The sequence below is a fragment of the Rhodotorula graminis genome (assembly GCF_001329695.1).
Source record: "Rhodotorula graminis WP1 unplaced genomic scaffold RHOBAscaffold_19, whole genome shotgun sequence".
Taxonomy (NCBI): domain Eukaryota; kingdom Fungi; phylum Basidiomycota; class Microbotryomycetes; order Sporidiobolales; family Sporidiobolaceae; genus Rhodotorula; species Rhodotorula graminis.
The window spans coordinates 75632-101706 of NW_017264946.1; the positions used below are offsets into that span (position 1 = coordinate 75632).

Genomic DNA, 26075 nt, shown 5'->3' on the forward strand with positions numbered 1-26075 from the left:
ATTGATTAATATTGCTTCCTCGAGGCGGTCCAGGCTCGTCGAGCCTCGCCCTGATGCGCTGCAGCCGCTTGGCGCCAATATTGTTTGCTTTCGAGTCTCTGCGCTTTCCGCGGCGCGCTCCTCGAGGAGCGCGATCCATCGTCGCGGTGCGGGTAAATTGCAGCTCCACAAGAGCGAGCCGCGAGCCTCGCGAGTGGGCGACCTAGTGCGCATGAGGTTGCCGGCCGATTGGAAGATCGCGGTCCGCTCACCGACGGCAAGTGGAAGCGGACGAGGGACGAGGAAAGCTTGCCGTCACGACAAGGTTGACACGAGCGCGACGAGGTCAAAGTGTCGAAATGACGCGACGATCCGGCGTGCCGTAGGCCTTTGTTTGGCAGCGCGAGCGCAAAGAGGGAGGACGAGTGGGTCCGTGCGAGGCTCTCGCCGTGTCTCTCGGCGGGCGACGCAGCAGGAGCGCAGCTTCTTCCGAGACTTGTCACGGGCAGTTGCAGGTTGCAGGACTCGGCGCAGCAGCATGGCCCACTGTTCGACGCAGCTCTGGCCGACCCTTCGAACGTTACTGTACCAGCCAGCTCGACGTCGAGCGGACGGAGCGAGCAGACGCGCCGGGCTCGTCGAACCGTGCGCACGCGCCGCTCCGGCACGCTCACCCTTGCCGCGTCGAGCGTCGAGGAGCGCACCGTGCGCAGATCTCGCAGTTGGCGCAAGATGAAATCGCGGAGGAGCCAGGCAAGCCTGCATCCGGCGTAGATGAACATGAACGGGCCGAGCCCAGAGACGGCTCTGATTGCCCGAGGAGGGAACCGCAAGCGATTGCTCCAGACGCGCACCGGCCGGGCAACTTGGCTTGCCCACCTGCGAGTCGTCAGGCGACAAACGAGATCAGCTGCGGACAGTGCGAGGGCCCCCGCGCAGTCCGTTCCGGCGACAAGGGGTGCGCCCGCTTGCACTCCCCCTTTCTCCCGCTCCTCGTCCTCGCGCACCCCGCAAGCCTTTCGCCGTCCCGCCTTGCCAGCTTCCGCTCGACGGTCCATCCGCCCACCTCGACCACACTTCGACCGCTCGCCGACCTCGCCTCGCTCGCTTGCCGCCCACTCTCTCTCGCCTCGCCGCGTCAACAACCCGCCCGGCCATGCCCGCCTCTCGCGCCCACTCGATCTTCGCCCTCGCGGCCCTCCTGTTCGCCGTCGCCTCGGCCCAGTCTGGCCGGTTCCCGTGCGGCACCACCGCGCCCGAGCAGAAGCGCTGCGACGCCCTCTCGCACCCGACCTCGCGGCGAGGTGCCGGTCTCGTCCCCGTCGACGCCGAGTGCGTCCAGGCCGGCTCGGCGGGCTACTTCTGTGGATGGGCAGGAGCCAAGTGAGTCGCCGCTGGTTCCGTCGAGGTTGCGACGTCGGGCTCGGCTCGGCGAGAGGCGCCGGCCGCCGCCGTCGGCACCTCCGAGCACTGTCGCTGACTCTCTCGTTCCCTCGCAGGTGCACGAGCGACACGCAGTGCGACTTTGGGCGGTGCAGTTCGATCGACGGCGACGAGGGCGTGTGCGTGTGCGTCGTCGACTTTCTCTCCCTCGTCCGACTCGGCTCGCGGCCTTTCCGCGACCTCGTGTGCCTCGCCCTGACTCTTTCCCTCTCCCTTCTCTCCCTACAGCGGTGGACTTGGCGACCCTTGCAACGGTCCCGACGGTCCCGACGACTCGCTGTGCGGCGGCAACCTCGGCTGCCAGCCCGACGCGCTTCAAGGTCGCGCAACCTGCGGCGGCGAGGGCGCCGACTGCTCCTTCTTCGGCTCGTACCAGTCGGGCTCCAAGCCCAACCACGGCGCATGCTCTTCTGGTGCGCCCCGCCTTCTTCTCTCGACTCGTTCGCGCTCGCCCTGGCCGACCTTGCGACTGACCTTCTCAAACTCGCACGCAGGCCTCTGCAGCCCGACCAGCCTCACCTGCGAGAGCGACCTCCCTCTTCTCGCACCACCAGCCACCCCTTACATGGACTCGGTCAACGGGCGCCAGCAGCCGTACCGCCTGTCGGGCCCGTCTCGGCAAGAGCGCCTCTCGATCCCGCTCGGCGCGTCGTGCCCCGAGGGGTCGACCGTGTGCCCCGTCGCGCGCCGCGCCCCGCAAGGCGGCTACCTGTTCGCGTGCTTCGACACCAAGTCGAGCGCGACGCACTGCGGCGGGTGCCCGAGCGTCGGCCAGGGCGCCTTCTGGGACTCGCGCGCCGAGCACGGCGTCGACTGCACGGCCCTGCCGGGCGTCCAGAGCGCGACATGTGCCCAGTCCAAGTGCCAGATCCGTGCGTTCACCTCTCTCTCTCTCTCATTCTCCCTCGGCGCAGCTTTTCCTGACGTCGCCCTCTCTCTCTCTCTCGCAGTCTCGTGCAGCGCCGGCTACGTCCTCGACGACAAGCGTGGCTCGTGCGTGCCCAAGAAGTACTGGTGACGGCCTCCTCACCTCTCCCTGTTACCCCTCTCTGTACCCGCATACCCACTGTGTCCTCCTGTCGTGCCCCTCTCCCTCTCGGTGTAGTCGTACCTGTCCCGCCCTTAGCAGGAGCGCTCGTGCAAGCAGCCCGCTTTGAACAAGACACAGCACCCGAGAGACAGAGTCGTTCGCAGTGGGCAGAGCGGGAGCGTCGACGACGTGCGGGCTCGTGGCAGTCCTTCGCGGGAACGAGAGCGGCGAGGCGAGTCGGGCAATCGCGGGAGCAAGAGAGAACCCTCGAATCGTCGTTGCACCTGGACCCTGCTCCTCTCTGCGCTCGAGCGCTACTTCTTGCGCTGGCGCGCCTTGCCCTTCTTGAGCGCGCCCGCCGGGAGCCACTCCTCGTCGACGCCCTCGGGCACCTTGACCCGGTCCTCGTCCTCCCTGTGCGCCGCGTCCTCCCTGTCGAGCCGCTCCTTCTCCTCCTCGAGCGCGGCCGTCACCTCGTCTGCGCTCACCTCCTCGCCGGCGCGGATGCGGGCCGCGAGCGCGGGCGGGATGGCGACTCGTCGGACGCCCGTCTGGAACCCGGGTGCGCCGCGGCCGACGCCCGTCTTGGGGTCGTAGGCGCGGCTCGAGGCGGGCAGGGACGCGACGATGGTGCGGTACACGCGGTACGCGACGTAGGCCGCCGGGAGCGAGAGGAGGAGGAGCGAGGGGACGAGAGGCGAGTCGACCTGGGCGCGGGAGAGCTCGTCAGCTTGCGCAGACCATGCACGAGAGAAGAGAGCAAGCGTGCGCACCATCTTTGGGCTGTTGACGAGGCTGTGTCGAAGCCGAGAGGGTGCGGAGGGAGATGAGGCGTGGAGGCGACCGATGAAGGCGACTTGGCTCTGGGGCGAGTCGCGGGTGCGCGTGCGAGGTCGATAGAGGTGCTCTGCCGAAACTGGGTGCGCTCGCAAGTCGCAAGAGCTTGGTGCGAGAAGTGCGAGGGAGGTCGACCAGGGCGGGGCCTTCGCCGCCGAGCGAGAGGTCGACGAGCAGCTCTCTCGTGTCGACGCTCGCCCGGATTGTAGCTCTGCGAGACCTCGTATCCAAGCCGAGCTCACTCATATTGCCTGGAAGCCGAGAGCACTCGAGAAAAAGCTCTCGCCGAGTCGCTCTCCTCGCCGAGATGGCTCGCACCGCATCTTCCTCCTCGACCTCGCCGCGGACGAGCACCTCGAGATGCACAGCTCGACCCACAGCTACGCCCCGAGCGCGCCCCATCCACCCATGCCCCACACGCGGAGCAGCCTCGCCGCGTCGTCGAGCCGCTCGTCCGGCTGGCGCATGCCCCGGGGCACAAACGCGCCCAGCTCCTCCCACAGCGCGTGCCGCGCCGCGTACGTCGCCTCGTCGACGTCGCACCCTCCCTCGCTGCCGTCGACGGCGCCCTCGGACGGCGTCGCTGGCCGAGACGCGCCGGCGAGGAGCGCGGCGTCGGCGTCGATGTTCATGCGCGCCGGCGCCGAGAGCAGCTGCGCCATGCAGGCGCGGAACGCGGCCGACTCGGACGGCGACGAGTGGTCGACGACGAGCGAGAGGTCGTTCTGGAGGTACTGCAAAGCGAGGACGGTTGGCGAGGTGGCGCAGAGCTCGGCGAATCTGCGATCGATAGTCGAGATTGTGCGTCAGGGACGGGCCTGACGAGAGAAGAGACAGGGACAGAGAGCGAAAGAGGACGTACCGCTGCTTGCGGACGAGGAACTTGGCTCGGCGGAGCGCCTCGTCGGGCGTCGGGCTGCGCGCAGCGGTGGACGAGAAGGTCAGTTTCTCGTCGCACATCGAGACAGGCAACGAGGGGAGAGAGGGGACGCACTCGACGATCTTGAGCTTCCAGAAGTCGCTCAGGCGCATGTCGGGGCTCTCGACGGGCAGAGCCGTGTCGGGACAGCCGCCGAAGAGGTAGTGCTCGCCTTTGAGCGGGTCGTAGACGACCTGCACGCGTGGCGAGAGACAATTAGCGACGGCGCTGCGGCAGCTCTGCAAGCTCGTTACGCCGGCGCGCATGGCCGGCGAGCGAGGAGGGGCGAAGGAGGGCAGCGCCGACGCACCTGAGCGGCGTATCTCCCCCTCGGGCCCCCTCCAGCCGCGCCGTCCTCCTCCTTGACCTTCTCCCACGTCCCCTTGGCCCCTCCCACCCTGCGCCACACGCCCCTGTCGCACCGCGCCTCGCCCTCGCCGCGCTCGCGCGCCCGCTCCCGCTCGCGGTCGCGCTCGGGCGTCGAGCCGCCGCTCGAGGCCGACCCGGACCCGCCCGGCGCGGGGCCGAGCCCCGTCAGGAGGGTCCACGTGCCGTTCGGGCCGAGCGTGAGGCGCTGCGTGAAGCCGGCGGGCGGGACGGCGGTGTCGGTCGGCGCGGGTGCGGGCAGGCGGCGGATCTGGACGATGGTCGGCTGGCGGGAGCGCGACGACGCCGAGCTCGAGTCGCGTGCGTCGGGACGGGTGCTGCGCGCGGGACGGGAGGGCGACGCCGAGGGGGACGAGGCCGGGAAGGCCGAGGCGTCGACGAGCGAGCCGGCGCTGCTGGGCGTCGACGAGGGAAAGTCGAGGACGGCGCCCTGGCGCCACAGGGCGTCGTCGCCTTCTGCGCTCCTCGTCGTCGACGACGCGCCGAGCCCGGGCGCCGAGGAAGAGGAGGACGACGGCGACGCGAGGCGGACGGCCCACTCGTCGGCGAGGTGCTGCTCGTCGCGCTGCCCGTGGAGGACGTACAGCGTCGGGTCGTCGTCGGGGGACGACTCATCGAGGACGAGAGCGTGCCCTGCGCGGGACAGGAGGCGCTCGCTCGACGAAGGCGAGGCGGGTCGAGGCGCGAACGAGGTCGGGCGAGGGTCGCCGCTGCGGACGAGAGCGGCGCACGAGCCTCGAGTCAGTCGCGAGGGCTCGAGGATCTGGGAGAGATGGGAGAGGACGAGGACGCACAAGAGGTGGGTCCACCGCTTGGCCTCGATGTCGTAGCACCACATGCCGCTGTACTTGCCCTCGCGCTGCGCGCCTCCTGCGCCCGCCGCGCTCCCGGCCTCGGCGCCGAAGTCGTCCATCGCCGCCGCTCCCGCTCCCGCACTGCCAAACCCGCCCGCCGCCGTGTCGGCCGCGTCGAACGGCTGGTTCTTGCCGCCAAAGACAAACAGGCGCCCGGCGCCCGAGTGGACGACCATGGCGTGGTCGAACAGGAGGGCGGGCCCGCCGTCGCGCCGCGTGTCGGCGCTCAGGAGCTCCCACGTGCCGCGCCCGGGCCCGACGGCGCGGTACCGCCAAAAGTCGGAGCGCCACCGCGCGGCGCGGCGCTGCAGGCGCGACAGGGCGCGGTCGAGCGCGGTTGGCGGCGACGAGGAGGTGTCGAGCGGGGCGACAGCGGGAGCGGTTGACGAAGGAGGCTCGGCGTCGACGTCCATGGCGGCGGTGGCAACGGCGGCGGTCGTCGACGCGGGTTCTGCGCCTGGCTCGACCTCGTCGCCCTCATCGTCCTCGTCCTCGTCGTCGTCGAAGTCGTCCCGCCGTCCACCGAGGAGGTACACCCACCCCTCGCCCTCGTCGACCGCCATCTGATGGCAGCTCCTCGGGCCGGGCTTGAGCGCGCTCGTCGCGCCCTCGCCCGTCGCGCCCTCGCCCTCGCCCTCGCCGAGCCCGGCGTCGAGGCAGCGCCAGCCGCCGTGGCCGTCGAGCGACCACTCCCACAGGTCGCCGAGGTCCTTGCGGCCGTCCCACCCGCCAAAGAGGAGGACCCTGCGCCCGACGCGCACCATGGCGTGCCCGCCCCTCCCGCTCGGACCCGCCGATGCCGCCTTGGCGCCGCCCTCGCCGCCGCCGCCGCCGCCGCCGGCGTCGAGGCGCACCCACCGTGCGACGCTGTCGCCCTTGCCGCCGCCCGGGCAGTGCTCGTCGAGGAGGCCGGCGCGGCGCATGCGCTCGAGGAGGGCCTCGGCGCGCGTGTGGTCGCCCTCGAGGACGAGCGCGTCGTGGAGCGCGCTCAGGAGCGGGTGTTCGAGGGCGACGGCGTCGGTGTCGGTCGTCGATGCCGAGGTCGGAGGACGAGGGGAAAGGAGGGACGAGGACGAGGTCGAGGAGGAGGAAGAGGGCAGGGTCGCGGCGAGGGCGCGGTACGCGGGCAGGGTCGCCGGGCCGGCGCGGCGCAGGTGCGCGAGGACGAGGCGGGTCGTCTCGCGGCTGCGGTGGGCGCGGTACAGCGCCTCGAGGGTGGCGGCCGACGTGTCGGCGAGCGGCGGGGCCGAGGCGAGGTAGCCCTCGAGCCAGACGTGCCAGATCGAGATGCTGTAGGCGGCGTTTGCGGCGACGTGGCAGTCGATCTTGAGGTAGCGGACGGGGAGCGGGGCTTTGTGGGACGAGCCCGAGGGGAGCGAGATGGGGAGCGAGAAGCGCTCGGGGTGGGCGTCGTTCTTGAGGGTCGAGTCGAGGAGGGGCTCCATGGCGAGCGGGTCGGGGCTGAGGCCGCCCCACAGGGTAAAGTCGGCGAGGTTGCAGGGGTGCGCTGCGGGCGAGGAGAGGGGAGTGAGTGAGGGTGCGAGAGGTGGTGGACGAGGGGAGGGAGCGCACGCTTCGAGGTTTTGCCAAAGCCGATTGTGCGCACGAGGGCCGTGTGGTCGAGCTCGAGGATGATCCACTCTGGGTCGCGCCTGCGTTTGGTGCCGACGGTGGAGGACGAGGACGAGGTGTCGCGGCGGCGGTGGTCGGGAGGAGGAGCGGTCCACCTCGACGTGTCCGAGTGCGGGTTGTCGGTGCGGATGTGGTCTGGGTGGAAGGCGGCGTACACGCCCGAGGTCGAGTGGACCCTGGGGACAGAGAGTGAGTGACGACGAGGGAGGGAGGCGATGAGAGGTGGGGGAGTGGGCGCACGAGTACGACAGGCGGGCCGGGCTGTGGTTGAGGACGGCGTCCAAGTCGCACGAGCTGAGCATGGTGGTCGAGTCGCACCGGGAGCGGGCTGAGGGCCGAGAGGGTTCGTTGCTTCGTCGTCGTCGTCGGTCGTCGATCGTGGTCCGGCTTGGCTCGACCGAGGCTCGCTCCCTCTCTCCCACAGCCCACCATGGTCACGTACGACCAGCTCGTGCCCTACCTGCCCCCGCCAGTCACGTTCGCCGTCCGCGTCCTCCACCTCTCGGACCCGGTCAACGCCCTCCTCGTCCTCCTCGTCGTCGTCCTCTCGCTCCGCATCCTCTTCCCCGCCCCGCCCTTCACTCCGACCCCGTACCTCCTCCCGACCAAGCCCGCCGACGACTACAACTGGCGGCCGGCGACCCACCCTCCCTCCCGCGTCTGGCGCACCTTCACCCCACACTCGCTCGCCCCCTTCAACGGCACCACCAAAGGCCAGCCCATCCTCTTTGCCGTCCGCCGCAAGGTCTACGACGTCTCCTCGGGCGCGTCCTTTTACGGTCCCGACGGGCCCTACGCCAACTTTGCCGGCCGCGACGCCTCGCGCGGTCTCGCAAAGCAGAGCTTCGACGACGACATGCTCGCACCGCTCGACGGGCCCATCGACCCGCTCGACGACTTAACCGACGCCGAGTGGACCAACCTCCGCCAGTGGGAGGACCTGTTCCAGACAAAGTACATCCCCTGCGGGTCCGTCGTTCTTTCTCTCTCTCTCTTCCATGCCGCACGGACCTGACTATCTCTTGCCCGCCGCCGACAGCGACTACGTCGACGCGCAGTAGCGAGGCCGAGCACACCGTCGACCCTCGCTCTCGGTCCCTCCCTTTCCTTCCTCCTCCTCTTTCGTCCGCACCTCTTTGTTCAGAGGCATCGTCGCCTGTCTCGATCGCACGACGTTCGCAACGCAGTCACGTTCTCTACGGTCCCAGTTCTCGTCCAAGAGAGAGAGACAAAGAAAGAGGCAAAGACGGCCGACGTTGCATTGCCTCGACCCGCCGCGAGAGAGGAAGAGAGACGGCGTCGCTCAGGTCACCTTGATGAGCAAGAAGACGAGGACCCACAGGACGGCGACGACGGCGAGGATGCCCAACGTGGCGCACGTCGTCCCCCTGCCCTTTTTGCGCACGCCCTCGAGCCTTCGGCCCTCCTTGCTCATCTGGCCCTCGCTCCCCTCGAGCTTGCCCTCGGCCTGCTCGAGCACCTCGCGGTCGCGCTCGAGCAGGCTCGAAAACTCGAGCGTCGAGGCCTTGAGCGTCGACGAGAGCGACGAGAGGGCGCCGAGGAGCGACGCTTGCTCCGACGCGTGGTACGACGCCAGGTCGGCGCCTGCGCCTCGGCTCGACGCCCCGACGGGGAGGAGCTCGTCCCTCGCGCTCGTGCCCTTGCCCTTGGCCTCGTCGCCCTCCTCCTCCTTCTCTTTCCCCTTCTCCTTGCCCTTGCCCTTGCCGCCCCTCCCCCTCAACCTGAGCCCCAGCCTCCCCCTCCCCTCGCTCCTCCCCTCCCTCTCGCGCTCCTCCTGCTCACGCTCCTCCTTCTCGCGCTCAGCCGCCGCGCGCTCCCCCTCGAGACGCGCCGCCGCCGCCTCGTCGTCGGCCGCGGCGCGCAGGGCCTTTTCGCGCGCGCGCGCACGCTTGGCTGCGAGGTAGGCTGGGACGGGCTTGTCGCCGTCGCCGGGTGCGGGTGCGGGTGCGGGTGCGGGTGGACGGCAGGTGGATGAGGACGAGGTGGGCGCGTCGGCCTCGTCGGCAGAGGTGGCGGCCGACGTCGTCGAGGCCGGGCGCGAGGTCGAGGTCGGGGCGGGTGCGGTGCGGCGAGCGCGCAGGCGAGAGCCCGCCGGTACCGGGGCCGGGGCCGACGCGGGATCGGTGGGCGGCAGTGCGCTGGAGGACGCGACCGACGAGGATGGGGCGGGCGCTGGCGGCGTAAGCGCCGCGAGGGCGCTGCGCTCGCTCGTGCCCGGGGCGGCGGTGGCGGCGCCGAGAGGCGGCGGCGCCACGGCGTCGTCGTCGTCGTCGGGCGCGAGGGAACGGGTCGGCGAAGGAGGGAGGGTCGAGGTGGATGCCGCAGGGGGCCACGGGAGCGCGTCGAGCGACGTGACGGGCTTTACGGGTCCGAGGGCGTCGAGGAGCGCGGCGAGTGGGGATGGCTCGGCGGTCGGGCTCTTGACGAGGTCCTGTGTCGCGTACATTCAGTCAGTGAGGTGGGTACGGACACACGCGAGAGGGAGAGGGCGTGAACGCACGTCGGGCACAGGTCGAGGGAGAGCGGCGGCGCGGGCGTGAGCGCGTGCGAGACGGGCCGCGAGCTGGTCGAGCTTTGGCGGCCGGGCCGACGAGCTGTGTAAGGTGACTGGTGAGCTCGTGGACGCAGGCTGGGGCGAGCGGGTGGGCGCACCTGGCGGCCGGGTGGGGCGACGACGACGAGAGCGAGTCGACGAGCTCTTGGGCGCGGCTGAGAGTCTGCGGGGGGGCAGGGTGGTCAGGTCCACACCGAGTTGATCGGACAGGGTAGGGAGGGGACGCACTGCGTCGAGCTGGATGCGGGCGAGTGCGTCGTCGTCGGCGGTGGTGGTGGAGAGGCGGCGGTCGACGAGGGCGACGAGGCGGTCGAGGGTGACGACGTCGTGCACACGCTGTAGTTGGGCAGTAGTGGTCATGGTGCGCGCGGGTCGCAGCAGCCCAGCAGGTGGCAGTGGGGGGGAGAGCCACCCCGTCCTCCTCCTCGTCGTCCCCTGTTCCTCCTCGTCCAGATACCCTCGCCTCGCTCTCCTTCTCGTACAGTCGTCTCGCAGGCGCTGTTGTACTACGCAGCACACACACCCACACCCTTACTCATCATGTCGTGCGTCCTCTCCCTCTCCTCCTCCTCCTCCTCCCTCTCCCCGTGTCCCCGCTCAGCGAGCTAACTCCCCCTCTCCCCCGTGCAGTCACTTTGGCGGCGGTGCTAGCCACCTCGCAGCGATCTGTGCGTCCCTCTCCTCGCGTCCAACTCGCCCTTGGCCCCCTCGCCGCCGAGCCGGAACTTCATCGACCACCGCCCTCGTCTTCGAGGCTTACCTCACTCGCCACACCCCCAGAGCACCACGACTGACCCTCTCTCTCTTTTCGACACAGACGGCTCGGAGCAGGACAAGGTCAACTGCAGCTTGTGCGCCCCAACTCCCTCTTCTCCCTCACTCGCACCCCCGGAGCTGACCCTCTCTCGCGCACGCGCAGCTACCTCAAGATTGGCGCGTGCCGGCACGGCGAGCGGTGTTCGCGCAAGCACATCAAGCCCCAGTACTCGCAGACGCTCGTCCTCCTCAACGCGTACCAGAACCCGGCCCACAACCCGGGCACGACGTCCAACCCGCACCTGCGCCCAAAGGACGCGCCGCCGCTCGACCCCAACCCGCACAGCAAGCTCAACGAGGACGAGACGCGCGAGTACTTTGACAAGTTCTACGAGGACGTCTACTGCGAGTTGACAAAGTACGGCAACCTGCTCGAGATGCACGTGTGCGACAACGTCGGCGACCACCTCATCGGCAACGTGTACGCCCGCTTCGAGTGGGAGGACCAGGCCGGCCTCGCCGTCGAAGAGCTCAACAAGCGGTGGTACGCCGGCCGACCTTTGTACGCCGAGCTGAGCCCCGTCACCGACTTCCGCGAGGCGTGCTGCCGCCAGAACGACATGGGCTCGTGCGACCGCGGCGGGTTCTGCAACTTTATGCACCTGCGGTACCCGACAAAGTCGCTCCTCAAGGACCTCCAGCGCGAGCAGCGCGTCGAGCGCCGCGAGAACCCCGAGTGCGTCCCGCCCTCTTTTTCCCTCGTCGTTCCTGCGTCACCTCGAGCCTGACCCTTCTCTCTCTCTCGCCCCGCAGCCCCAAGGACGAGGAGCGCAAGAAGGAGCTCGAGATGTTTGGCGCCGAGTTCATGGGTGCGCCTGGAGGAGGCGGCGGCGGCGGCGGAGGAGGAGGAGGAGGGCCGGGCGGGTACGGCGGTGGGTACTCGAGCGACCGGCGGTACTGAGCGCGCAATGAGATTGGTGTAACGTCAAGCGCGACTGGTGGCAGAGTGTGAGACGAGTTGCGCTGACAGATGTGAGCCGAGGCGCGCGGGCTCGCTCGTCCCTCCCGAGGCCGGCTGCTCTCGTCCACCGTCCTCTGCTCCTCGCCCAGCTCGAGAGAGGGAGCGCTCGACTTGCCAGGCGATCGGCTGTCTGTCCTCGCACCTCACCCTCGCCGCCTCGCCCGTCGCCGTCGCCCTCGCCCACCTGATTGCTCAGCGGCCTCGATCTCATCTCGCAACCCTCCTCGCCTCGCCTGCACCCCGCCCGACTCGAGCACACCGACCCGCACCCGCGCACGATGGGCCTCCTCGCCCTCGGAACCCCGCTCGCGTGGTCCGACGCCGCCAAACACGCCGACTACGTGCGCGAGCACGGCATCGAGCAGCTGCTCCACATCTGGGAGCGCCTCAAGGACCGCACCGGCGACAGGCTCCTCTGGGGCGACGAGGTGCGTCCCTCTCTCTCTTTCTCTCGGCGCGAGTGTGCGGGCCATGGGCTGGGAGCGAGCACGGGCGAGCGAGCGACGAGTGGAGGTGGGGAGACTCGAGGGACGAGGGGCAACCGGCGAGCGACTCGACCTGTGAGGGGCGGCACCGCTCTGCGGCAGCCTCGTCTCGCTCCATGACCGCCGGCGAGTCCCAGCCCGCGCGCCCGAGCACCGCACTGACCCGGACCTCCTACTCCTCGGCAGGTCGAGTACCTCGTCATTTCGTACGACGACGAGGGCAAGAACGCCCGCCTGTCGCTCCGCCAGACCGAGATCCTCGAGGACCTCCAGGCCGACGCCCAGGAGCGGCGCGACAAGGGCAAGGCGGCCGCGAGCGACGCCGAGGCGGGCGCCGCCCCAGGAGGAGACTGCTCGAGCGTCGGCGGTGCCGAGTGCGTCCCTGTCCTCCTCTCTCTCGCCGTTGTCGTCGTTCCTGACCCTCTCTGCTGCGCTACAGGGCCTGCATCCCCGTCTTCCACCCCGAGTACGGCCGCTACATGCTCGAGTCGACGCCCGGCGCGCCCTACGGCGCCACCCTGTCGGACCTCCTCCTCGTCGAGGGCAACATGCGCTTCCGGCGACAGCTCGCCAAGTCGCGCATGAAGCCGCACGAGGTGCCCCTCACCCTCACCGTCTTTCCCCGACTCGGCGCCGAGGGCGTCTTTACCGACCCGTACTTCAAGCCCGGCGGCGGCGTCGCGAGGAGCCTGTTCCTGCCCGACGAGATCATCAACCAGCACGTGCGCTTCCCGTGCGTCTCCCTCCCTCTCTCTCTCTCTCCTCTCTCGAAGCCCGAATGCGGCGGACCCACGCACTGACCCTCGTCCTCCTCCTCCCACCTCTTTTTCCTCCACTTTCGCTCTCGCAGGACCCTGACGGCCAACATCCGCCGCCGACGAGGGTCCAAAGTCGCCATCAACATGCCCGTATTCGTCGACGACAAGACGCCGAGGCCGTTCGTCGACCCGACCGTGCCGCGCGACCGCAACGACTGGCCCGAGGACAAGAGTGCGTCCAGCTCTCGCCCTCGTCTGCGTGGTCCTTGTCGCTGCAGCGTCGTCTGCTGCGCGAGAGCCTGTACGCTTGGAGAAGCGGTACTGACAACCTTGTCGCCGTGCAGACGCTCGCGACGGCGCCGCCCTCGACGACCACATCTACATGGACGCCATGGGCTTTGGCATGGGCTGCTGCTGCCTCCAGATCACGTTCCAGGCGTGCTCGGTCGGCGAGGCGCGCCGCATGTACGACGCGTTCGTGCCCGTCGGCCCCATCATGCTCGCCCTGAGCGCCGCAGCGCCCATCTTTCGCGGCTGGCTCGCCGACGTCGACTGCCGGTGGGACGTCATTGCGGGCAGTGTCGACGACCGGACCGAGGAGGAGCGAGGGATCAAGGTGCGCCCCCTGCTCGCCGTCCTCGAGCGCCCGTCAACTGACTCGAGGACCGCCTACAGCCGCTGCAGCACGACCGGTTCAAGATCCCCAAGTCGCGGTACGACTCGGTCGACTGCTACATCGCCGACTCGCCGTCGAACCGGCCCGAGTACAACGACAACGACATGCCGATCGACCCCAAGATTCGCGACCGCCTCGTCGACCGCGGCATGGACCCGCTCTTGGCGACCCACTTTGCGCACCTCTTCATCCGCGACCCGATCGTCATCTTCGAGGAGACCATGTGCCAGGACGACGAGAAGAGCAGCGACCACTTTGAGGTCCGTCCCTCTCCTCCCTCTCCCTCTCTCTCTCTCTCCCTCGAAAGGCTCGACTGACTCATCTTTACCTCGAGCAGAACATCCAGTCGACCAACTGGCAGACGGTGCGCTTCAAGCCGCCGCCGCCCGGGTCGCCCATCGGGTGGCGCGTCGAGTTCCGCTCGATGGAGGTCCAGCTCACCGACTACGAGAACGCCGCCTTCTCGGTCTTTGTCGTCCTCCTCACGCGCGCCATCATGAGCCTCGGCCTCAACTTTTACCTGCCCATCTCCAAGGTGCGCACGAGCCCCTCTTTTCCTCGAGGCCGAGCCCGCCCTGACTCGCGCTCTCTCTCCCCCGTCCTCTCTCGCAGGTCGACGAGAACATGCACCGCGCCCACCAACGCGACGCGATCCACACGCAAAAGTTCTTCTTCCGCAAGAACCTGTTCGACCCCAAGCCTGGCCGGCCGTGCGACCCGCCCTTCGACGCGCCCATGCCGTCCTCGTCCACCTCGGCCTCGGCCTCGGCGATGGGCTCGGCGGCGAGCGTCAACGCCCAGGTGCCCGTCGACGAGCCGCACCCGGCGCTCGCGCAGAACGGCGACGGCGGCGCGCCGGGCAGCAACGGCGTCCTGCACGCGCGCGAGCGCAAGGAGAGCGGCGCGTCGTCGTCGTCGGCCTCGGGCGCGTCGTCGTCGGCCGAGGCGCCGCCGAGCCCGAGGACGTGCTGCTCGTCGCACGCGTCTCACGCGCCTTCGCGCGCCGCGTCGCCGAGTGCCGGCGGCTCGTCGTCGTCGTTCGCCGACCAGCAGCAGCCGCAGGCCGAGCCGGCGTTCGGGCCCGTCGAGGACGAGTACGCCGAGTTCACGCTCAACGAGATCATCAACGGCGCGCCGGCGCAAGGGTTCCCGGGCTTGATCGGCGTCGTGCGCATCTACCTCGACGGGCTCGAGCGCGAGGGGAGGGTCGGCGACGACGTGCGCAAGGGCATCGAGCGCAGCCTCGAGCTCATCCGGCGACGAGCAGACGGTGCGTCTCACCCTTTCTCTCTCTCCCTCTTGAACGACGTCTCCCCCGACCCGCCAGAGCAGCAGCACTGACCCTCGTCCACCTCGCGCAGGCTCGCTCGTCACGCTCGCGACCTACATCCGCCGCTTCGTGCGGTCGCACCCGCTGTACATGCACGACTCGCACGTCTCGCAAGAGATCAACTACGACCTCGTGCGCGCGCTCGACGAGATCGAGCGCGGCGAGCGCGCCGCGCCCGAGCTCCTCCCCGCCGGCTGGCGCGACGAGTACGCGACCGGCGGCGGGTTTGAGCGCGCGTGCGGCGACGTCCTCGGGCACCAGAAGGGCGCCAACGGTGCGGGCGCGGCGGCCGACCTCGTCAAGGAGGCGGTCGAGGTCGGCGCGAGTGTCGTCGAGGACAAGGGCCTGTGCGTCGGGCCGATGGAGCCGGCACCGCCCGCTCAGGCATGAGCGTCGAGCACTTAGAGCGGCATGGTGGAGCGAGGGCGGTGGTACACTATCAGCTCGGCGGGCGTTGGCGGACAGGAGGAGCAGCCTCTTTTCCTGTCTCTCTCTCTATCTCTCGCCCTCTCTCGCTCCAATGGATCTCTCGCATCGTCTCGTCTCGTAGACTGTACACCCGCACTCTGGAACGCGCACAATCGCAGTCTTATTGATTCACCACCATCTCCCGCCTTCGTCGAGATACGAGAGCCGCAGAAAAAGGAGGGCCGAGCGCTCACTTGGCCTTGTCGCCCTTGACCTGCTCGCCCTCGCCCATGTCGATCTTCTCGGCCTTTGCCGCCTCCTTCAGGTCGTCCGACTCGCGCTCGAGCTCCTTGGCCTTGCCCTTCTCCTCGCGAAGCTCGGCGATCTCGGCGCGCAGGGCGGCGAGCTGCGACTTGAGGTCGAGGACCTGGACGATGAGGGGGCTTGTCAGTTGCGCGCTCGTGCAGGTCGACGTCTGCAAAGAGAGAGAGAGAGAGAGAGAGAGAGAAAGAGAGCGCACCTGGAAGAGAATCTCGCCCTCGACGCTGCGCTCGAGGCTCGGCAGGCGCTTCTTGAGGTCGGCAAAGCTGACGCGCGAGATCTCCATGCCCTCGGGCTCGCCCGAGTCGGCGTCGTCCTCGGACGCGTTGCGGTACGGCTCGGGGTCCTCCTCGGGCTCCTGGAAGTCGTCGGGCTCCTCGAGGAGGGCGTGCAGGTCCTGCTTCTTGAGCGGCGAGATGTGCGTCTCGAAGAGCGCGATCGAGCACCTGCACGGGTAGACGTTCGTCAGGGCCAGGTCGACGAGGAGAGAGTAAGGGAGAGGGACGCACAAAGGGAGGAAGAAGAGGAAGCTCATGAGGACCCGGTTGATCCGGGCGTAGGTCTTCTTGGACACGATCCACTCGAGCGGGAGGATGAAGAGCTCGACGAGGTTGAACGGCGCCGGGTAGACGTACGAGTCGGGTGCGCGCACCGACGACACCGTGCGACCCGCAAAGGCGGCGAGATAGGTCGGCTCGGACTCGTCTGCAGGAAAGGCGAGGTGAGACGACGGCCGCAAGGGAGACGGGGAGGACGAGCAGCGTACCGACCGACTCCTGATCTGCAAGGGACAGTCCAGAGCGTCAGTACCGAGGTCCATGACCAGGCTGAGGCGAGAGGGAGGGGCGAGGCGGAAGGGAGAAGAAGAAGGCGAGAGAGGGCGAGGTGGACGCACAGGATGAGGAGAAAAGGGCGACGAGGACGTTGAGCAGGATGACCAGCGTCGCCACCGACCAGACGTAGTAGAGGATGAGGCCGAACGGGTAGGAATTGACGGCATTGTCGTCCGCTGTGGTCGAAAAACGGTCAGGTCGGCTCGCGACAGGGAGAGGAGCGGGAGGGAGGCGACGACACGCACTATCGTCGTACATGGAAAAGTCGGGTGAACTGTAGGCACAGGGCGTTAGTGAGAGGATCCGAAAGGAAGCTGACGACGTGCGCACCCGAGGAAGGCTTGGAGGAGCGAGTTGATGACGGCTGCAGGCGCGCACCAGGTCAGTCTCTGCTTCTCGAGCCCAAAGACGGACGAGATGCACCTTTAGTCGAGTCGCGCTTCTCGTCGGCGACGTCGAGGCCGGTCAGAGCCTGGCCGAAGCCGATGGCGAAGACGGCTAAGAGGGCGCAGAAGACGGCCGATTCCTGCACGCTCGAGACGAGTCAGTGCCGGCTCCTCGACAGCGACAGAGAGTCGAGGACGCACCTTGAGCATGCGCCACACGACGTAGAGCATGACCGAGAAGAAGTGAAGAGGGTCGAGCGTCGAGAGGAGCTTGGTCCCTGTAGTCGGCGCGACAGGGTGTCAGTCTCGGCCGCTCAGGCTCGCAGAGAGAGGGAGACGAGGACGCACAGACGAGAGGCGCGGCGACCGAGAGCCACTGGAAGGCGAGCATGCGATAATGGGCCTGCTTCTCCTCGTTGAGCGTGCCGAGGTCGAAGCAGCGGTACACGAAGGCGACGCCGGCCAGGAGATAGATGAGCAGATTGACGATCTGCCAGAAGCTGATGCAGGCCCACCACCCGATCTTGTAGACCTGCAGGGTTCGGCAAAGAGAGGTCAGACCTGCTCTCGAGCCGAGTCGAAGAAAGAGGGCAGGGACGCACCTTGACGATGTCCTCGAGGAGGTACCCGAGCAGTTGCACATAAAGAATCGTGTCCTCGGTGCTGAACCCGCGCTCGGGCGTCTGGATGGCGATCTGCGAGAGAGAGAGAAAGAGAAGGAAAAAGGTCAGTCCCGGCCTCGCGCAGGAGTACTCGACCACGACGAGCGCGACTTGCCGTGTAGCAGACGACGAACAGTACCCAGAACGCGACGCGAATGACGAACTGGTACCTGCAGGCAAGCGGCGTGTCAGTCGCGAGGCAGATCCGAGAGAAGGGGGGGGGGGGCGAGGACGGACCTCGGTACGGCGATGCGGTCGGGGCTGAAATGGGCGAGGAAGCCCTGCTCGTCTGCGCCAGGCTTGAACTGTGGGAGAAGTTCGAGTCAGGGCCGGCTGGTTCGAGGAGAAAGGGCGAAAAGGGGGGCGCACGAGCTGGTACTCGATGTTGCCGTCGTCCGTCTGTTGCTGGACGAGGAGGCCCTTCCACAGCGCAAAGACGCAACGCTGCGCCTCGTTGGAGCTTAGGAAGAAGGTGGCGTGCTGATCGACTGCCGACTCGAGCGCCGAGAGCGGGAGCGACTCGTCGCCGTCGCTCTCGATGACGGTGAAGCGCTTGGACAGGAGCGAGTACTGGTCGGCGATGGGCGTGCGGGCGACGATCTTGCGCGCGATAGCCTCGCAGGCGAGCTTGCGGCCGGCGTTCTCGTCGCTGTCGGACGGGTTGATGCGCTGCTGGTAGGCGAAGTAGCGGCGCGCCTCGAGGAGGGCGAACGGCATGCACGGCGAGAAGTCGCCGGCGAGCTCGCTGAAGGCCTCGACGACGTCCTTGGTGAGGATGGACGAGGTCGGCGACTGAAGCTCATCTGCGGACGGGTGGGCAGGCGGGCGTGAGCTCTGGCTGCGCGCGAGAGGTTATGCGAGAGAGCGGGCGTACCGAGGTCGACCTGGATAGGGAGGAGCTCAAGGATCAAGGCCTCGATCCTCGTCACGACGCGCGTGACCGTCTTGGGATGGAACTCGTGCTGGTGCTTCTTGTTGCGCTCTGCGGAGGAGGGGAGGGGAAGGGGGGAGAGGTTCAGCTCAGGTCTCTGCGAAAGGAAGAGAGAGACGCAAGGGACGCACCGCCATGGACACGAGCGAGCAGCGGGGCCTCGATGTCGCTGCCGAACGAGATCTGGCTGCCACGGTCGGGCATGGTGGGCGAACGAGGCGGGAGGAGCAGGCTCGACGGGGCGGGCGAGGACGGTTGGCGGTGGACCGCGACTCGAGCTTGTCGAGTGCTGAGAGCTGGTGCGAGTGGAGCACGCAGACGAGCGAACAGCGAGTGCCGCAGCAAGCACAGTCGCGCTGACGAGGATCAATCGAAGAGAGCGGGGAAGCTTCCGTGGAGTCCGTGGAATTCTTTTGCGCGAAAGATGCAGGCTGAGGTCGATAGGCAGACTCTTTCGAAGGCTGCACTGAGTATATGACGAGAGAAAGCAAGGGAACGCTGCCGTGCGAGGTCCTAGAGCGAGGCGGATCAACTTGAGAAGGCACTTGCGAACGCCGGCTCAACGCTCTCGTAGCTCGTACTCGCCTTGCACTCTCTGTATACTCGAGAGATGAAGCTGGTACTGCTGGTCATTTCACTTCGTCGATCAAGTCAGGCTGAGGAAGGCGTCGACCGCTTGGACACGTCAAAGCCGCCGACCGCCCGACTCCTCTTGCCCTCGTTGCGCGTCGCCTCCTCACTTCTTGCCCGTGCGCTGTCCGTACGAGAGCGTCGCGTACTCGCCGTTCTCGGTGATGAGGTCGCTCTGCGTCTGCGGCACGCCGTTGCGCCAGTTGTCGAGGATCTTGATCGCGCCGTTGGCGTACCGGATCTGGGCGTCGAGCGACGTGCCCGACATGTGCGGCACCATGGCGTTGCCGCCCTTGGTGAGCGGGTTGGCCATCGTGCGCCAGCAGTGGTCGGCGGGCGCCGGCTGCTTGGGCCACACGTCGCCGCCGTAGCCCGACAGCTTGCCCGAGTTGACCGCCTCGGCGACGTCTTCTGCGACGCACAGGGCACCACGAGCCGTGTTGACGAGCCACGCGCCTGCAGGCAAGGGGGACGGAAGAGAGAGGGAGAGTGTCAGAGCGTGTCCTCCTTCGAGGGACGAGGGGCTCGTGCACGCCCGAGACGACGGTAGGCGAAAGGCAAGGACGCACCGTCCTTCATGTACGAGATCGTCTCCTTGTTGATGATGCCCTTGGTACCCTCGTGGAGCGGGCAGTTGAGCGTGACGACGTCGCACTGCGACAGGAAGTCCTTGAGGTCCTCGACACGGCGAACGCCAACCTCCTTGGCGGCGTCCTCGGGCAACGAGTTGTAGTCGTAGTCTGCGGAAGGAGTGTCAGTCGACTTTACGGAGCGAGGAACCGAGGGAGCTGAGGCAGCTCGACGAGTGGAAGAGAAGCTCGAGTTGACCGAGTTCGGGGGAGGGGAAGAAAGGAGCGGACGCAAGACGTACACAGGAGCTCCTTGCAGTCGAACGGCTTGAGGCGCTGCAGAACACGGAAGCCGATGCGGCCGGCACCGAGCGTGCCGACCACCTTGCCCTCGAGGTCGTACTCGCCCTTGGCGACGGCGGCGACCTCCCAGTCGCCGGCCTTGATCTGCTCGTGCGCGGGCACAAAGTTGCGGACGAGGACGAGGATGGTCATGATGACGTGCTCGGCGACCGAGACGACGTTGCTGCAGGAGAGGAGAGACGGGAAGTAAGCTCCGGCTCGTCGAGAACGATGCCGAGGCCGAGCGAGGGACGCACCTGCCAGTCACCTCGGCGACAGTGATCTTGCGCTCGTTGGCGGCGTTCAGGTCGACATGGTCACTCTGCAGGACCAGAAGAGCTTGTCAGTGTTGGGTCGCCTGGAGGACCTTCTCAAGGAGAAGTCGAGACTCACGCCGACGCCGGCAGTGATGGCGAGCTTGAGGTTCTTGGCCGTCGCGATGAGCTCGCGCGTAAGGTAGCCCTGTCATCGGAATGACTCGGTCAGAGGCAGTGGGAGAAAGGCGAGACGAGACGAGGACGGACAGGGTGGAACGGGGTCCTGCACGGCGGGTACGACGATGTAGGGTCAGTGCACGCTCCTCGTCCGAGCGAGAGGAAGGTCGACGCACGTGATGAGGACGTCGGCGTCGACGATGTGCTTGTTGAACTCGGAATCCGGGCCCTCCTTGTCGCTCGTGACGACCAGCTCGATGCCGTTCTTCTCGCAGTACGGCCTCATTCCGAGCGCGTTCTCGGTCTGTGCAGCGAGGTGCGAGAAGTGTCAGTGATGCATTCTCGAAGTACTCGGCGCCGTCGGGCGCGAGGAAGGTCGCCTCGCAGCACCCGGAACGAGAGAGTCCAACGCACCGTTCCGAGCAGCTTCGGCTGCTCCTCTGCGTGCTTGCCGCCGTCGTACAGGATAGCGAGAACCTGTTGCACACGGGGAACAGTCGTCAGCACCGTGTTCTGCGCCGTGCGACGAGGGAGAAGGGTTGCGGGGAAGTGGGGAGGACGGCGACGACGAGGCGGCAGGCAGGACAGCGCGGTGCTCACCTTGACCATGGTGCGCGAGTGTGTGTCGAGAGAGTGCTGTAGAAGTGCACAAGGGGAGACAAGAGCGACTGAGCGACAGCGCGAGGCGGCTGAACCGTCGGGCCTGCTCGCGCGACGGCTCGTCCCCACGTCTCCGACCGACGGATCCGCCTCCACTCTTGGTCGCACCGCGTCACCGTGCCCTTGTTTAGCGCCCTTGCATCCCCTCGGACGATGTCGCCCACTCCCTCGGACACGCTGCCCTCCTCGCCCTCAGCGAAACTCTCTCGAGGCGAGCCGTGCGCGGGCGAGCGAGGGAAATGACGGGTCGGCGAGAGAACGAGAGTCGCTATTCACAGGGGCTGCATCGAGAGGATACTAAACGAGGGTTGACAACAGGATGCGAGAGGTGCGGGATTAAACGACTGCGAGGGGAACGACGGGAAACGGCGAGGGAGAAGAAAGTCGAAGGGGGGACAGCGCGCGAGGCCAGCTCATGCGAGGTCCGAGAACGAGACGGTGTTGGACGAGACGTCGAAAGTCGAGTAGACGTTCTCGAGGAAGCTGAGAGGAGGGAGGGGGAGAGGGCAAGTCAGTTTGGGAAGGTCGGTAGGGACGAGGGGTGGGAAAGTTCGACGCACGAGGCTCCGAGGATCCAGGCGTTGATGCCAATGTCGGCGCCGACGATGGCGCCGACGCAGCGGTCGCTGCCGGACGAGACCTTGCCGAGGTTGAGCGACTCGGGCGAGATGGCCCACTGCTCGCCGAACGTCTGGCCGAACGAGAACGAGATGGACGGCCCCGCCGCGCACGGGTAGGTGTAGTAGCCCGAGCCGTACACGCCCGAGTTGGGGACCGCGGCCCAGAACTGGCGAGCCGACGCAGTAGGAGCCTGCACGAGAGGGAGAGAGGGGGCAAGGGGAGAGAGGGTCAGAGACGACGTCGAGGACGAGGCACGGCGAGAGAGAGGGGGAGAGAGGGAGACGCACGACGATGACGCTCGTGCCCGTGTCGATGATGGCGTTGAACTGGCCGACCGAGCCGACCGCCGAGCCGCCGACGTTGGCCTTGGCGGCGAGCAACCAGTACGACTGCGAGACGACCGGGTACGCCTTGGTCGACGACGCGGTAAACAGGGCCGAGTTCATGCCGCCGAGGTACAGCTCGGAGCCCGAGTCGGCGAGGTGGAACGAGAACTTGCCGCTCGCGACCTTGCCCTGGCTGACGAGCGTCTGGAACAGCGGCGACGCGCCGAGCGTCGAGATGGACTGGTAGCCCATGCCCATCAGGCCGTCGTACGGGTCGTTGGCAAAGTCGCTCGAGAGCGCCGTCGCGACGCCAAACGTCTGCTGCGTCGCGGCGAGGCCCGAGATGGCGACCGTGTCGGTGTAGACGACGCCCGTCGTCGAGCTGCCGTCGCCGTACGTGACGCTCAGCGACTTGCCGGCGACGACCTTGCTCGTCGTAGAGCCCGACGGGTCGTACTTGGTGTGCGGGTTGCACGCCGCCGAGGTGCAGGTCGACGAGGGGACCCACAGGTCGGACGAGCTGTTGTCGACGAGGGCAACAAGGTCAGTTCCTCGCCCGTGAAGCAGGCCTGAGACACAGAGAGGGAGAGAGAGACGGACCCAGTGTCAAAGTCGATGATGAACGTCTTGGCGGGCGTGCCGATCGAGAGCGCGCCAGTGTACAGGGTGCCGTCGTGATCGGTGAGGGCGACGGCGCCCGACTTGGTGCCGCTCTTGGGGTTGTACACGACCTTGGGGTTGTAGACGGCGCGCTTCTCGAGGGCGCGGCGGTTGGCGATCGGGCCTGCCGACGCCGGCGAAGGAGGAGGGACGCCGTGGAGCCGACCCGAGCCGGCGCCGAACACTTTGTCGCCGCTCACGGCGCGCTTCTTGAGCTTGGCGTCGTCGCCGGCCCAGTCGAGCGACGCCTCGGTCGAGTCGCCCCAGGCGGCGCGGCGCTTGAGCGTCTCGTTCGCCTTGCGGCTGTCGGGGCCGCCGCCGCCGCCGGGGAGGAGGGTCGGGTCGACGAACGACGGCGCGAGGAAGTGCGACTCGCCCGTGTTGAGCTCAAAGTTCTCGAGGCCGCGCACGTACTTGGCGCGAGCGCGAGCGAGGTGAGCCTGCGAGGGAGAGGGAAAGGCGTGGGGGAGATTGGGAAGGTCAGCTTGGGGCACGAGGGGTGAAGTCGGCGAGGAAGGTGGGACGCACGTGAGAGCGGCCAAAGTCGATCGAGCCGTCCTCCTGCTGGAGCTCGGCGCTGCCGCGGCGGTGCAGGCTGATCTTGATGCCGCCGGCGGCATCTTGCTCTGGCGGTACGGCGGACGAGGTCGACGAGGCCGCAGGCGGGGTGCGCGTCGGGACGGCGCCGCCGAGAGGTGCGGTTGCGGCGAGGAGGGCCGAGCAGAGCGAGAACGAGAGGGTGGACCGCATCGTGCAGGTGGTGGTGCGGGCGCGGTGGATTTAGGTGGACGAGGCGAGGGCAGGAAGTCGAGGCGGCTCGAGTCGAGCGGGCCGAGGCGAGGAGGACGAGACGAGGTGCAGGTGACGGAAGATAGAGGAACGCGCGAGGCGTGGAAGGACAGTGCCGAGAGGGAGGGGCGATGGAGCGAGGGGGATGTCGCGGGTGCACGAGGGCGGTGTGGAGTGAGGGAAAGGGAGGAAAGGGACGACGGCCGACCGAGAAGGACCTGGCACGCTCGGGGCCACTGCGATGCGCAGCGCGCGGTGCTCGAAGAGTGAGCTGGGGGAACTGACCGGCTCGGCGAAGGAAGGGTCGGCCGAATGCGTGCGCACCTTTGACCTCGCGTGTCTGCCGCATCCAGCATCGCGCATTCTTCCTCGAGAGGGTGCCCACCTCAGTGCATTACCGCCGCGCCCTCGTCGCCTCCCACTTGCGGCTCAAGGCCGCAGATGGGTGCGACAGCTTGCCCCTCCTGGCAGAGACCGAGAGCACCGGCGGCTGACGCGCAGGGTGCAGCAAGCCATGATCGAGGGCGCCGCCATCAGCCCAGGCGGGCGAGGCATTAGGCGAGAGGGGCAGGACGGGGCGGAGCGAGATGGCGGGACGAGCCTCAAGAGGGAGGTGGTGGCTTGAAGCGTGGCTGAGGCGCCGAGCTGATAACGGCCGTGCGGCCGGGGGTCGCAGCGCTGTGCTGGCAGCGTGCCTAGCGACCAGCAGCTGGTTCTTGAGCGAGTGGTGAGGAGGAGAGAGAGAGGCGAGCTGATCAAGTGCGCGCTCTCGTCCCCGCGCCGTCACCGCCGCCCACCGTCGCCTGGACAGTTTCGGCGCGCCTGCGAGCAGCCTTACCTGCACCGGCAGCGACCCTTGCGCGGCCTGCGCTGCCCTCCCGAGCTCTCGAGGCGGCGCGGCCGCCGTGCCTCTTCTCAGCCAATCCGACTTCCTCTCTCGTCTCATGCCTTGAGTGCTTCGCGGGCACGCTGCTTGCCGCACTTGTCCGGCTCCCGTCGACAATGGAAGCTGTGCCCTCGATCCGGCTAAAGCGGTACAGCGCGCGAGGTCGGCTTCCTCGCCGACGCTGTCAGACTCGCAGCGTGTTCCTCTCAGGAGGCTGCGGGGTCCGCCTTTGTCCATCGCTGTTCTCCGGCAAACGCAGAGCTCGACAACCAAGCCCGTGAGCGGCAAGAGTGCCTGGCGAGAGAAGCCGAAGCCAGGCTCGCGAGGTCAAGGCGTCGAGCACGCGCTGCTGCGGCTTCCTCGCTCGGCATCTCTGCAGCTATGGCAGCGCGCCAAGCAGCCGGAGAGTGCAAGAGAGTGAAAGCTGAGAGCCTCTCGAGCCCGCACAGGAAAGAGGAAGCGGGTGGAAAGCAAAGCGTTGCGGTCGAACCCTCCCCTCGTCCCTGCCGCCGCGCCCTCAGTTGAGCTCCTGCTCGCCGCCCTCGCCCCTCTTCTCCGCCTCGCCGACCGTCTTGCGCCGCTTGGCCCCTGCCGGGTGCAGCACGAACGGCGCCGTGAACGCCTCGCGCAGGCGGCGCACCTTTTTGTCGCCGAGGCCGGGCAGCGTCGAGAGCTGCGAGGCAGGCGCGGTCACGATCTTGGAGAAGCTCTGCGGGACGAACAACGCAGCCGTCAGGTTTTGCGATCGAGAGAGAGAGAGAGATGTGCGACGGCGGAGTTCCGGCGACGCGACGGCGCGCGACGAGGGGAGGGACGATGGGAAAGAGGACGAGGGACGCACCCCGAGACTCGACATGAGCGTCGTCACGTCCGTCTTGTTGACGCCGCGCACCTCGGTGAGCGCCGCCGTCATGTGGGCCGAGTAGCTCGCGTCGGTGCGCTCGCGGATCAAGTCGGGCGGCTTGGACTCGAACTGTTTGTACGCCTCGAGGTACCGGCCGGCTTCTTGAGACGTCCAGCACGTCATGAGGGTGTAGCCGTTGACGAGGGCGATCTTGGTGAGCTCCTTCATGGCGGCCGTGTGGTTGTCGGCGTCGCACTGGACGAGGATGATGCGCAGGGTGTAGTTCTGCCCGAGGTCGGCGATGCGCTGGTGGATGTACTCGGGGTGGAGGAGGTGGTAGCGGATTCTGTGTGAGGCTCGACGGGGTCAGAGTCGAGGCGAGCGGGAGGAGGACGAGGAGGACGAGAAGCGGACGAGGACGCACGAGAGGAAGAGGACGCCCGCCGTTCTGCCGACCTGGTAGTCGCACTTGATGTCGCCGAGCTCCCACCCGACGGTGCGGATGTGCTCGATGATCGGGTTGCCCTTCTGTGCGCGCATGAGGCCAGTGGAGAGTCAGCTCTCGTCCGAGGAGAAGGACGAGGAGGGGAGGACCCGAGTGGCTCGAGCGCGACGCACCTGGCGCGGGTTGACGAGGATCGAGTTGAGCACTGGCGGCCTCCTGACGACGCCACCAGGCCCGCCAACCGACACGGCGCCTGGCGCTGCTGGTCCTCGTGCTGGTGCGGTGGCTCCTCCCGGCTGGACGACCCTCGCACCCTGCTGCTGAACCGGTGGGGCGCTGGCCGTGTGGGCAGGCTGCTTGCCGCGAGCGACGCTCGAGGGTGCTGCTGCTGGCGAGGGGCGAGGAGGGTTGCTGGCGAATGGGTCGACTGATGAGGATGAGGCGGTGGGGCGGTTGGCGGTCGGGGCGGCGTTTGAGCGCGAGGGACCTGGTGCGCCGCTCATGGTGGGCTGCGGCGCCGCTCTGGAGTGCAGCTGGTCGGTGTAGAGGCTCGTGGAGAGGGAGACACACCCGGCTCCTCCTCGTCGTCGTCGTCTCCAGCTTCCCCGGTTTCGGCAGGTGCAGCTCACCTCGTTGACGCTGCGAC

At 67.9% G+C, this 26075-nt stretch overlaps 10 protein-coding genes across 10 annotated transcripts; 4 read left to right on the top strand and 6 right to left on the bottom strand.

The window, feature by feature from the left end:
* Nucleotides 1-1135: 1135 nt before the first annotated feature.
* RHOBADRAFT_56361 (uncharacterized protein) lies at nucleotides 1136-2493 on the top strand (the record flags this gene model as incomplete). The annotated part of the gene is made up of 5 exons (XM_018418308.1): nucleotides 1136-1362; nucleotides 1479-1547; nucleotides 1651-1835; nucleotides 1917-2294; nucleotides 2373-2493. Coding segments are annotated over 5 exons (979 nt in total), but the record flags the coding sequence as incomplete, so codon positions are not given.
* A 212-nt stretch (nucleotides 2494-2705) lies between these two features.
* On the bottom strand, nucleotides 2706-7383 carry RHOBADRAFT_56362 (uncharacterized protein; the record flags this gene model as incomplete). Its single annotated transcript, XM_018418309.1, has 9 exons — nucleotides 2706-3159; nucleotides 3226-3247; nucleotides 3674-4069; nucleotides 4152-4205; nucleotides 4284-4402; nucleotides 4519-5305; nucleotides 5390-6956; nucleotides 7022-7257; nucleotides 7322-7383. 9 exons carry the CDS (start codon nucleotides 7381-7383, stop codon nucleotides 2767-2769), a joined length of 3636 nt encoding a protein of 1211 aa, XP_018267790.1. The 3' UTR covers nucleotides 2706-2766.
* Nucleotides 7384-7511: 128 nt separating this feature from the next.
* RHOBADRAFT_47446 (uncharacterized protein) lies at nucleotides 7512-8142 on the top strand (the record flags this gene model as incomplete). The annotated part of the gene is made up of 2 exons (XM_018414986.1): nucleotides 7512-8050; nucleotides 8121-8142. The coding sequence occupies 2 exons, from the start codon at nucleotides 7512-7514 to the stop codon at nucleotides 8140-8142; spliced, it is 561 nt and encodes a 186-aa protein (XP_018267791.1).
* A 173-nt stretch (nucleotides 8143-8315) lies between these two features.
* Nucleotides 8316-10016, bottom strand: RHOBADRAFT_56364 (uncharacterized protein; the record flags this gene model as incomplete). Its single annotated transcript, XM_018418310.1, has 4 exons — nucleotides 8316-9533; nucleotides 9603-9696; nucleotides 9755-9819; nucleotides 9885-10016. The coding sequence occupies 4 exons, from the start codon at nucleotides 10014-10016 to the stop codon at nucleotides 8385-8387; spliced, it is 1440 nt and encodes a 479-aa protein (XP_018267792.1). The 3' UTR covers nucleotides 8316-8384.
* Nucleotides 10017-10118: 102 nt separating this feature from the next.
* Nucleotides 10119-11380, top strand: RHOBADRAFT_40065 (uncharacterized protein). Its single transcript, XM_018413682.1, has 5 exons — nucleotides 10119-10201; nucleotides 10287-10324; nucleotides 10474-10507; nucleotides 10576-11148; nucleotides 11226-11380. The coding sequence occupies exons 1-5, from the start codon at nucleotides 10197-10199 to the stop codon at nucleotides 11371-11373; spliced, it is 798 nt and encodes a 265-aa protein (XP_018267793.1). The 5' UTR covers nucleotides 10119-10196; the 3' UTR covers nucleotides 11374-11380.
* A 319-nt stretch (nucleotides 11381-11699) lies between these two features.
* Nucleotides 11700-15283, top strand: RHOBADRAFT_56366 (uncharacterized protein). Its single transcript, XM_018418311.1, has 9 exons — nucleotides 11700-11861; nucleotides 12105-12292; nucleotides 12358-12651; nucleotides 12769-12908; nucleotides 13021-13292; nucleotides 13352-13612; nucleotides 13690-13887; nucleotides 13965-14622; nucleotides 14714-15283. The coding sequence occupies exons 1-9, from the start codon at nucleotides 11712-11714 to the stop codon at nucleotides 15070-15072; spliced, it is 2520 nt and encodes an 839-aa protein (XP_018267794.1). The 5' UTR covers nucleotides 11700-11711; the 3' UTR covers nucleotides 15073-15283.
* A 57-nt stretch (nucleotides 15284-15340) lies between these two features.
* Nucleotides 15341-18427, bottom strand: RHOBADRAFT_47450 (uncharacterized protein; the record flags this gene model as incomplete). The annotated part of the gene is made up of 16 exons (XM_018414987.1): nucleotides 15341-15517; nucleotides 15611-15857; nucleotides 15921-16116; nucleotides 16178-16192; nucleotides 16307-16420; nucleotides 16490-16518; nucleotides 16575-16608; nucleotides 16668-16770; nucleotides 16832-16908; nucleotides 16979-17162; nucleotides 17233-17325; nucleotides 17432-17462; nucleotides 17530-17597; nucleotides 17662-18095; nucleotides 18167-18274; nucleotides 18355-18427. 16 exons carry the CDS (start codon nucleotides 18425-18427, stop codon nucleotides 15341-15343), a joined length of 1983 nt encoding a protein of 660 aa, XP_018267795.1.
* Nucleotides 18428-18826: 399 nt separating this feature from the next.
* RHOBADRAFT_30660 (uncharacterized protein) lies at nucleotides 18827-20865 on the bottom strand. Its single transcript, XM_018412916.1, has 9 exons — nucleotides 20799-20865; nucleotides 20613-20675; nucleotides 20375-20502; nucleotides 20289-20304; nucleotides 20158-20226; nucleotides 20022-20086; nucleotides 19725-19948; nucleotides 19423-19593; nucleotides 18827-19309 (listed from the first exon to the last, which is right to left on the bottom strand). Exons 1-9 carry the CDS (start codon nucleotides 20805-20807, stop codon nucleotides 18960-18962), a joined length of 1095 nt encoding a protein of 364 aa, XP_018267796.1. The 5' UTR covers nucleotides 20808-20865; the 3' UTR covers nucleotides 18827-18959.
* Nucleotides 20866-21234: 369 nt separating this feature from the next.
* On the bottom strand, nucleotides 21235-23215 carry RHOBADRAFT_56369 (uncharacterized protein; the record flags this gene model as incomplete). Its single annotated transcript, XM_018418312.1, has 5 exons — nucleotides 21235-21341; nucleotides 21419-21669; nucleotides 21767-22325; nucleotides 22406-22905; nucleotides 22994-23215. 5 exons carry the CDS (start codon nucleotides 23213-23215, stop codon nucleotides 21272-21274), a joined length of 1602 nt encoding a protein of 533 aa, XP_018267797.1. The 3' UTR covers nucleotides 21235-21271.
* A 1442-nt stretch (nucleotides 23216-24657) lies between these two features.
* RHOBADRAFT_18939 (uncharacterized protein) lies at nucleotides 24658-25524 on the bottom strand (the record flags this gene model as incomplete). Its single annotated transcript, XM_018412460.1, has 3 exons — nucleotides 24658-24849; nucleotides 24982-25330; nucleotides 25409-25524. 3 exons carry the CDS (start codon nucleotides 25522-25524, stop codon nucleotides 24658-24660), a joined length of 657 nt encoding a protein of 218 aa, XP_018267798.1.
* Nucleotides 25525-26075: the final 551 nt, after the last annotated feature.

Excerpts from the sequence above, each read along its gene's own strand:
- RHOBADRAFT_56366 (XM_018418311.1), top strand. The coding sequence starts at position 11,712 with ATGGGCCTCCTCGCCCTCGGAACCCCGCTCGCGTGGTCCGACGCCGCC. Across the intron at positions 12,652-12,768 it reads AACCAGCACGTGCGCTTCCC|GACCCTGACGGCCAACATCC; the intron begins GTGCGTCTCCCT and ends TCGCTCTCGCAG. Across the intron at positions 13,613-13,689 it reads AGAGCAGCGACCACTTTGAG|AACATCCAGTCGACCAACTG; the intron begins GTCCGTCCCTCT and ends TACCTCGAGCAG.
- RHOBADRAFT_40065 (XM_018413682.1), top strand. Across the intron at positions 10,325-10,473 it reads TAGCCACCTCGCAGCGATCT|ACGGCTCGGAGCAGGACAAG; the intron begins GTGCGTCCCTCT and ends TTTTCGACACAG. Across the intron at positions 11,149-11,225 it reads GAGCGCCGCGAGAACCCCGA|CCCCAAGGACGAGGAGCGCA; the intron begins GTGCGTCCCGCC and ends CTCGCCCCGCAG.
- RHOBADRAFT_30660 (XM_018412916.1), bottom strand. Across the intron at positions 20,503-20,612 it reads AGCCGAAGCTGCTCGGAACG|ACCGAGAACGCGCTCGGAAT; the intron begins GTGCGTTGGACT and ends CTCGCTGCACAG. Across the intron at positions 19,594-19,724 it reads CGACTGCAAGGAGCTCCTGT|ACTACGACTACAACTCGTTG; the intron begins GTACGTCTTGCG and ends CTCCTTCCGCAG.